Consider the following 10,066-nt stretch of genomic DNA (forward strand, 5'->3'; position numbering starts at 1 on the left):
GGGTGTGTATTTGATGCAATGTCCAACCAGTTAGAGCTATCGTTGAAATCCGAATATTTCCCAATAAAGACATGCAGAGCAATGGCAACGCAACATACAAGCATATAATCCCCCCTTTAGTGACTGATCACAATTTCATTATCTGTATCTGTAGTGCTTAAAAAGTTTAAAATAGGTGGCATAAAGGCTAGTTACTTGAGGCAATACAATTAAGCTAACAACACACTCAATCATAAGCTCAGGATTGCAGGCAACATGTTTGCAATGGCAAATAAACTTTGATATTCTTACTCCATCCAAAATTATACAGAGATAATAAATTATTCCTTCTGATTGTATGATTTGCTTGGGTTTCAACTGCTGCTCATGACAATATATTTTAAGTGTGGTTATAGTGCTAGGTGGGCTAGGGTTATGGGATTCATTTTCTATCCATACTGCATTTATTATTATATACTAGTATTAAAGTTACCTGTTTACCATAGAGGGTATATTTATCACATAATTTCAGAATGGCCTCCAAGAAAGCCATTCCCAACATTATATAGGACACTTATGGGGCAAAGTATATAGCTATTTATCAAAGAAAACCCCAGAGATTCTCATTTACTCGAGCTTATTATCAGTAAAATTTTTGAGGGGAGAGATTTCATGAATGGTCATGACCTAATTGCATCCTCAGAATTACCAATTAAGGGGGGGAAACGCATTGTAATTGTTAAAATTTTGACTTAAAAAAATTTGGAGGTCAATCGCCCACTTCTATGTGTCTTATATTGGTGCCTTCTTTAAGATATTCGAATTAAGTCAACAACCACAGCAAGGAATGTCATTCAGTGTAACTTTATTTACTATTTATAGCACATAATTCAAGGTCTTTAATTTCTAACCACCAAAGGTTCGAAGGACTATTTTTTTCCATGAAGTTTAACATTAACATTAGTGAATTCATTTATTCAGGGTTTTTTTTTTTTATTGTAAACATCTGAATTATTCACATTGCCGTAGATCCTGAACTCATAAGCGTGGACCATGCACAGGCTGGCAGCAAGCCAGGAAGCCACTCTGCAAGCAAACAGATACTCTGCGGAAGGAGAAAAGTCATAGCACAACATTTAACGCCCAACCTGAGTCATCTCAGAATTATACATATATTGACTTCTTAATTCATATAGTATCTGCAACTCAACTGGTTGGTTGGTGATGGGGTTGACCTGATTTCAGGAGAATTATTCCTGGAATAATTAAGGAAAGGGGGTTCAATCTTTCTTCTTAGTGGCTTGTTCCTCCCCAGCACCTTCATCTTTTTTCTCCTCCTCCTCAGCTTCTTTGGTTTCTTCTGCTTCTTTGCCTTCACCTCCTTCTTCTTCCTCCTTTGCCTCCTCAGATTCTTCCTTGGCAGCTTTAACATAAAAAAGCAAATGTACACACTCCAAATGCAGCGTGAGTCCAATCAAAACATTTCTGCTAAGGTTTTGTGGAGAAATGCAAATGTCAAAATACTTCCCCCAAACCTCTCAGCTCCTTTCTCCCAAAATGCATGCAACTGACAATGCTTGCTGGGAATAATTTGCCACTGAACACATATTTAAACAGAATGAGATTATGTCTAGGTACTGGATGCTCTGCTCTTCTCCAGGACCTTGGTTTTCTTTCTTTGTGTGTTTGGTGTTCATAGTTGTTCTTTAGGACACCAAATGACTGAGTTAAATGAATGGATTTTAAAATGTTTAATTAGGAACAAAAAGACAGCAGGAGGAAGATTTTTTCTTTTTTTTTAAGTTCTTTTCAAAAAAGTACCAACCTAATTAGAGATGTGTGTCTCTGGGAGGACAGCCAATTTGAGAAATGAGGTGCTTATTACTAAAAGTCTGTTGAAGCAATAGATAAATATGTATTATTTAAGATTCTAAACTCATGTATGAATAAAACTTCCTTGGCATAAGCAAGGCTTCATTTATCTTATCAATCTCCTAACAAATATTCATGCCCCGGCTGAACCTGGAGTTGCAGGGTGGGTTTTGTTTTGTTTTGTTTTCATCCTACCTTCTTCCTCTTGGGCTCCCTCCTCTTCCTCAGCCTCAGCCTCAGCCTCAGCCTCAGCCTCTTCCTTCTTCTCCTCCTCCTCAGCTTCTCCTTCAGAGGGGGGTTGGTCCTTGGCTTCCTCAGCTTTCGCAGGCTCGATGGTCTCCTCCACCTCGATCTGCTCCTCCTGGACGTGGCTGGTGTAGTAAGATGGGAAGGAGCGGGCGGACATCAAGTAGGAGCTGGTCTGTAAACCACCATAGGCAGATCGGCCAAAGACCTGGGAGCTCTGGGAGTAGCCGCTGGTTATGCTGCCCACGCTGGTGAAACTGAGCCGGGTCTCCTCACCTTCCAAGAGTTTCCTGGGGGAGGCAGGGAGAGGGTAGGGTTAACAATCATGAACGCAGGAAGTGTGCTGAGCCCACCACCCAACACCTTCCCCAGTGCCACGCTGAAAGCCAAAGGCAGGGTTGGAAAAGATCAGAACTTAATAACTGGGGATGTTGTGACTGAGACCAGGAAAAAAAACAAAAACCAAAAAAACACTTTAAAGTAACCCTGTCTGTTAGACTTTAAATGTAATGCGAAGCTAAGAACAGGTCTCATTATTACAGGATAAATTCTTCTTGGAAAAGGCCAAAAGGTGAACACAATTATTTCAAAGGACTATTTTTGAAGATTTTTGATTCAACAGAAAGGAAGTCTGATTTCCTTCCTAAGGTTAAGGGCTGCTACCTTTGCCCCTCCATTTTTACCTGTAAGCTGCAATCTCAATATCCAAAGCCATCTTCACATTGAGGAGGTCTTGGTATTCCTTGAGGTATCTTGCCATTTCACCCTTTGTGGTTCTCAATTCATTTTCCAATCTGTTGATTGTGTCCTGTTGGAAGACAAAAAAAAAATACAAGCGTAAATCCTTACTGCTATTACTTTACTATAGCTGCAAGGGCATAGGTTTAATTAAAATCAAAGTGCACACCTTAGATAAAACCTCCCCTGAAACAACTGCCTTTTCTCTTTTTAAAACTTTCTTTGCTTGCCTAAAAAAATCCAGCTTCATAAAGCATGAGATGAAAGCAAAAAGTTATTAAAAAAAAAACTAATAGAATAAATTTTTTTTGTTTTCGTTAATTACTACAGTCTAATGATCATCATAAAATGCCTGCAAGGAACTAAACAGATTTTTTTTTTGAAAACTTTGTTTCTCATTCACTGACTAACTTTATCCAGGTTACATACAAGAAATCCACTTCTTTATAGGAGAAGGAAGTAGATAAATTTAATTATTTTTAATTTTCTCTAAAATATTTTCTATGTATCTATATTATTTTCTCTTCTCTCCAGAAGATGGAGAAATAGAAACGTTTTACTATGACCATCATTACCTACTACAATTTTGACTGTATTCCTGGCTACCTGCTACAGGAAGGGAGCGGTTGGTAAAATTAGTCTGAAATTATGCTGGTCACAGTTATCCTTCAGCACTAATGGGAGTTCGTCGCTGTGTTTATTAATCAGACGGTCCAATCTGTGCAGCAAAGCAACTTGTGGTGAATTCAGGACTGCAGAGAGGCAGGCCAGAGGCAACGCCCTGCTCGCATCCCTTCTCCCACCCCACCCAACCCCCTGCAGGGCTGGGCAGCTTTAATGCGCAACAGAGATTCAACTGCACCCTGCACATCTTCGCAGACTGCAGTGGCGCCCGCACCGCGCCCTCCACCTGCCCCACCCGCTCCCACACAGCCTCCAAGGAGCCAAGTTCTACCCCCTAACAGCTGCATGCAGATGCCTCACTTCCGATCTCCACTTTCTAGGCGCGCCCTCCACTCTCCCCCCACCCCCCGCCCATCCTAACTCGACTCTGCAGCCCCCTCCCCGCCTCCACAGTGTGTTGCCCGGTGCCACACCTGCATAGCACTAATGTCGGCGTTCTGCTTGTCCTCCAGCTCTTGCAGCTGCTTCTCCAGCGCTTCGTTCATGCCCCGGCATGCTTCGATCTCCAGGGTCTTGGCCTTTAGCAGGCGGCGGCTCTCGGACACCTCGTCCTTGGCGGCGCGTACCGCATCGGTGTTCTTGGCGGCGCTCTCGGTCAGCACGGTGAAGCGGCTCTTGAACCACTCTTCGGCATTCTGCATGTTCTTGGCGGCCAGCTTCTCATACTGGGCGCGGATGTCCTTGAGCGCGGCGGAGAGGTCGGGCTTGGAGGACACGTCCATCTCCACGGAGATCTGCGCGTACTGGATCTGCGCCTGCAGCTCGGCGATCTCCTCTTCGTGCACTTTCTTCAGAAAAGCGATTTCGTCCATCAGGCTGTCGATGCGCTTTTCGAGCTCGGCGCGGGCGAGAGCCGCCTCGTCGGCCCCTTTGCGCGCTTCCATCAGCCGGCCCTCTGCGTCCTCCCGGCTCAGCACCTCCTCTTCGTAGCGCGCCTGCAGGTTGCGCAGAGTCTCCTCCAGCCCTTCGCGCTCGCCCTGCAGCGCCTGCTTCTCGTTGGTGGCGTCTTCCGCCGCCAGGCGCAGGTCGCGGATCTCCTGCTCGTACAGCACCCGGAAGCGGGATGGCTCGGAGTGCTTCTGGCGCAGCACCAGCAGCTCGGCTTCCAGGACCTTGTTCTGTTGCTCCAGCTCGTGCACGCGCTCGATGAAGCTAGCGAAGCGGTCGTTGAGGTCCTGCAGCTGCGCCTTCTCCTGGGTGCGGATCGACTTGAGGTCGTTGCTGATGGCGGCTACCTGGCTCAGGTCGAGGTTCTCGAGACTGGGCAACAAGGAGCCGGAGCTGGAGGAGTAGCTGCGGCGCACGGACAGCGAGGAGGAGACGGGCGCCGAGTAGCTGGAGTAAGCGGAGCGCGCGGTGCTGTAGCCGCTGCGCACGCTGGAGATGTGCACCCGGGGCGTCTCCACATAGCGCCGTTTGTAGGAAGTCGAGTAGTACGGCTCAAAGCTGAAGGAACTCATGGTGGCGGTCGGTGCCGCTCTGGTCGGCGGCGGAGATGGGGGCCTAGAGAGAAGAAGAACGGGGGAGAGAGGGAGAGGGGAGGATGGATGGCTGTGTGCAGCTCGGCGCTGTCCTGCCACCCCTATTTATACTCGGAGAGGATTCTGACGCAGCCTTAGATCGATCACGGCGCGCCGGGCCAGAGGGGGCAGAGCGCTGCTGCAGCCAAGGGGAGGATTCTGCGCAAAAGGAAGGCGGGGGCGAGCCACAGGCCGCGAGGATGCTGCGGCTTCGTCCTCTGCACTTTTCTCTGAAGGCTTCCGTTTTCTGCGAGACCCCGTACCCCCTCACTCATTTCCTTTCCCTACCCCCACCCCATCCTACTTATTCCTTGATCCCTGTATCACTCGGATTCGATCGTGACCCCAATAACAAGTTCTCATTCCCTACTGACACCTTAGTTTTCCATATGCCGGAAGCTCGGAGACACCCTCCCCCTCCCCGTCGCTCCTTCCCCACCAGGGGTCATCATCCCCCTGGTGTTTACGGTGACATTGCAGTGCCTCCAGGGCATTGGAGATACAAAAGATTGTCCAAGGTTGCATGTATGCGGCATACATGGAGGAAAGTTTTATATTTCTTTGCAGCTGTTTCTGGCACTTTCTTTAATTTGTGTTCCTTTCTCCTGGTTATTTTTCTTTTTCTTTAGTGCGCTCCTTCACACACACACACACACACACACACATGCACACACACACGTGGAACTGGGGCACTGCAGGTGTTGATTTTAGCATTTCTAAACCCTTAGAGCAGTTCGTATCAGCCTTGTAAGTGTTACTAGATTTTCTCATTTCTTTCCGGGGAACGAAGCCTCGCATACTTTGGGCGTGCGTGTAGGTGGAGGAGTTTGAACTAGCCGGGGAGAAAACCGATTTGCAAAAAGACAGCAGCCAGCACTGCAGCGGGGAACTTCAGACTGTCACACGTTGCCTCTATCTTCTTCATCAAGCTAAATTCCTGCTCGACACCGACAACTCCATCACATTAGAAGCCCCTTTGCCTCTTTTTACACCCGTGTAGCGCCCAACCTGATGATTTCAACAAGCCACGCAGGTGGCTGATTTTCAGAGGGAAGCTGCTGCTGCCGCCCGGAGCGTGGAGCGCGTCTCCAGGGAGCAGAACCCGGACCAGAGACGTCTCGTTCTGGGACGGGCAGAAAATAGCCGTGTGGTTCTTCCCCCCGAGTCACTCTGATAAACACATAACGGGCACAGTCCGAAATCCATGGATTTCTTTTAGGGAATACCCAGGTAGCTGAAACAGTGTGCACGCCGTAATGCACACTGATACAGCCCTGCGGTTTACAGAGCGTTTTCACGCCCATTCTGTTAGGGAGTCCTCCGGATGCAGGGAGGGATTGCAGAGATATACACCTAAGATTTTTCTAAGCAAGCATTTAATTTTTGTTTTCTTTGGGTAAGAGTAGCCTTTGAGGTGCAGCGTACTGATATTTTTTTAAAAGAGGCAAACGAAGGGGAGACATGAGAGTTTTTAAACAGAGAAGCCGGCATCGCTTTCCCTGTGACGCTGAGAGGGCGAAGGACTTGGAGCGGATACCACAGATGCTCCCGGAGCAACCGCAATCCCCTCCCCGCGACAGGAGGTGGGGAGTGGGATGAGGCTTAGCCCCTGAGGTCCTTTGTACCTAAAAACCCTTTCCTTCTTCGTGGTAGAGGAAAAGACTGCAGCAGAGAACTTGCATGGGGTTTCCAAAGAATCTTTAAGGTCTCAAATAATGAGACTTTAGAAACATTCACATTGGTAGTTTAAGTCTATCAAGAGGTCCATCCACACTCAATCATTCTAGGATTTCAAGCTGAGGCTGTCCTGCATTTTGCTTGGCCCTGGCAGCACTCATTCTGATGACTTTTTACAGTCCGTACATCTTTGGTCTTCGCATTGATCAGGGATTCAGCAGAGGGGAAGGCTTCTCGGGGTGGTGGGAAGAACCAAAGTAAGCCATATTTTTGTCTGCTCCTAATTACCCATATGTGGATGACAGGTGGCAGAATGGATTTCTTTTTAACCTGCCCCATTAAAACCACATTGTTTCACACTCGCTCTGTGTGTGTCCACCTACACCACACTCTTAGGTATTCGCGAGTTCATTTCCTTTGTGCCAGCTCCCTTCCCTCGGTTTCAGGTCACCCTCGGAGATCTTAAGTTCATCAGTGTTTTTGCCAAGGCTCCTGGCTGAAGACTTTGACTGCAGAGGAAGCCGCTCAGAAAGAGGGAGGTGGCTGATAGATGCTGCAGGGGCCGTGAGATGCTGCAGAAAGAAGAAACCTGTGGGCCTCTGCTGCTGTCCTTCGGGCAGCTGAAAAGAAAGGCACCCTGGAGTGTGAAGGGTAGGAATGGGAGGGCAGGGACCCTTGCCTTTGTTGAACCTGGTGAACAGGGGGTGGGGAAAGGGGCAGATCTACTGTATTTATGAATATAGACCTCTGGTCTTTTTCAATAGCTCCACTACAGCCTTGCTTTAGAGGAGCTCCCAGACCCAGCCCGGGTCTGAGTGTTGGTGACCCTGCCTTCAGCCTTCCTCTGCTAGGTACCTGCTTCTTTTTAAAATATTCTGCCCATTCATCCTCCTTTTTAACTCTTTGCTCTGAATAACCATGTGGCATTGGCTCTATGTGACAAAGCAAAGGTAAAATGAACAACTTTAGAAAATCTGCTCAAAAAAAGAATCTTGACTTTCCTTCCTTTACCACAAATGTTTCTGCATTAGTGTTTTTCGCAGGGGTGTCATTATTTCTTCAGAAGGCTTTGGGGTCTTGTTACACACTTGTGCATTTGTTCCACTTTAAACACATTCTCCACCAACATGAAATTGGTTGAGGGCTGCCAACAAAACACTCCTAGGAAATAAAAATTATTTTAAAAATAAATAGGCAAGTATGTTGATGAAACTCATTCATAGAATTTCTACTACTCTGGTTATCCTTTATAGCTCTGTAATTCCCCTAAATGACTGTTTGAAGCAGTTTAGTTTAAAAGTAAAATGTATTAACATTACCACAGAGCTCATAAAATATAACTCTTAGAACCACCGAAAAAAATCTTCCTCCTCTAGTGCCAAGAGAGTCAGAAGCTGCAGATGGATAGGACCTGATGACTTTCATTTCATTATTCTAAAACGCTTTGGCACACAGGAAGTTCTCTATTGGCATTTGTTTTGAAAAGCTGAGCTCTAGGCTAGGCTGAAATTCTTACGAGGCAGGTCCCGTGAGAACATCAGTCCTTGGGTCAAGAGAGCAAAGTTCTCCTGCCACCAGTGAGCTGCGGGAATAGTCCTCATCCAGAACAGCAGATGGGTCTCCATACTCTGCGCCATCGGGTAGATACATCATTGTCAGCAGAGTCGGCATATGTTTGTCCGTGCAAGGAGGGATGAAAGAAAGAAACACGTGCAGGATGCCTACCCTATGACAGGCATTTGATATCTATTATGTAATAACCCCCAGATCCCCATGAAATGGGTGACTGTTTATTCTGAGCACATAGCTGAGGCCCAGAGAGGTTAAGTAACGTGCCAACCCACACAGTTACTCCACACCTAAGCTCAATTTGCTTCCAGCCTGAGTAGGGCTCTACTCATTACACATGCTGCAGCCACTGGCATTTGCCGCTTCCATATGTTTCTGTGGAATTTGATAATTGTATGCTGCAGTCTCTGTGCATGTGGTAAACCGCTCATGTTGGGAAGAGAAAAATGTGAACTGATTTATACCACAAAGAAATTGTTAATGAGCGTGTTTTATTTGGACAGCTAGGGGTGGCAATAAACTGTAAAATTATTGTAGGTTTCTTAAGAGTTCCAGTGTAAAATAAAATGGAAGCTACCAGTAGAATGTGACACATAACTGGTGATGTGACTTTTTAGACACGCCTCTAAACATCAGTTTACAAAACGCCCTTTCTGGAATGAATGACCTAAATGCAACCTTAGCTGATTTAAACTCTTTAGAATAACTATATTATGACATCCACCTTTTTACTAATTAAAATACCGTTATATTCCACTCCTGTAAATAGGTTCTCTTTAGCAAAATGACCTTAAAAATTGCTCTAAAGAATAAAAGAACAAATGCTGGCACCCAACATCTCATTATTGGAGTTTATCATGCTTTCTCCAAATCTTTACCTTTTTAGAAAGAAATATGAGTCAAATCAACAGAAAATGTATAGTGTGTGGAAACCACAAATATATTTCCTCTCTGCTTTTTATAACCAGTTTATTTCTTTATATATTATGCTCACCATAGGAGTCATAATACATGAATCTCCCCATCTCTTGGGAAATATATTTGAAAGAAAACTTTCCCCTTGTAATATAAAATATGACTAATTTTACAGCATCACATTTTGAAGTAATGCATTGTAAAGTGTGCTATGCAGCTATATAAAATGTAGAAGGCAACGGGAACGAGAATGTCATTTGAATAAATTAAAAATGAAAAGCACATTTATATTTAGAACACGTGCAATATTAGAAATGACAGGAAGTTGCTGCTGTCCAAGCAGAAATGATGGTGATAGGTTTAAACTCCTAAATGCTTGCTGCACGGAACTGGCCAAGGTAATATATGTTCTCCCCAGAGGCCTGTTCCACAGTGCCTTGCCCTTAATCACAGTCACGAGCCGCAGAGGTAAGAGGGTATGGTGGAGACCTTAAAGGGCTTCATTTGCGGTCATTTCAGACAGGTCACAGCCCTATCTGTCCGAACCAATAGTACTAACCCTGTTTGTTGAGTTGTGCTTTCCTGACTACGAGGAAATACATGCTGCTTCTGCAATTTGGGTGCCAACTAGCCACAAAAACATGCCATGTGGCACCTGGATTTCTTTGCTGACCTTTACAGTGGTTTAATAAATCAGTCGGAGGAACGTGAGGTTTACTGTTTGCAAAGACAGTGTATAAGCATTTCCATCTGCAAGAGACAAAGGCCCGAGGTCGGCTCTTTCACAGCCAGGCTAAAGCCCAGCCAGAGCAGAGGTTCACTTCACTGCTGCAGGAATGCAGCAAATGCTACTGCAGAGCTGCTCG

General features: G+C 45.8%; 1 protein-coding gene across 1 annotated transcript; it reads right to left on the reverse strand.

Annotated features, from left to right (window-relative positions):
• Window positions 1–1,259: 1,259 nt before the first annotated feature.
• Window positions 1,260–4,979, reverse strand: NEFL (neurofilament light chain). The gene is made up of 4 exons (XM_068553366.1): window positions 3,933–4,979; window positions 2,781–2,905; window positions 2,047–2,387; window positions 1,260–1,402 (listed from the first exon to the last, which is right to left on the reverse strand). Exons 1-4 carry the CDS (start codon window positions 4,977–4,979, stop codon window positions 1,260–1,262), a joined length of 1,656 nt encoding a protein of 551 aa, XP_068409467.1.
• Window positions 4,980–10,066: the final 5,087 nt, after the last annotated feature.

This window comes from Eschrichtius robustus, chromosome 10 (genome assembly GCF_028021215.1).
Source record: "Eschrichtius robustus isolate mEscRob2 chromosome 10, mEscRob2.pri, whole genome shotgun sequence".
Taxonomy (NCBI): domain Eukaryota; kingdom Metazoa; phylum Chordata; class Mammalia; order Artiodactyla; family Eschrichtiidae; genus Eschrichtius; species Eschrichtius robustus.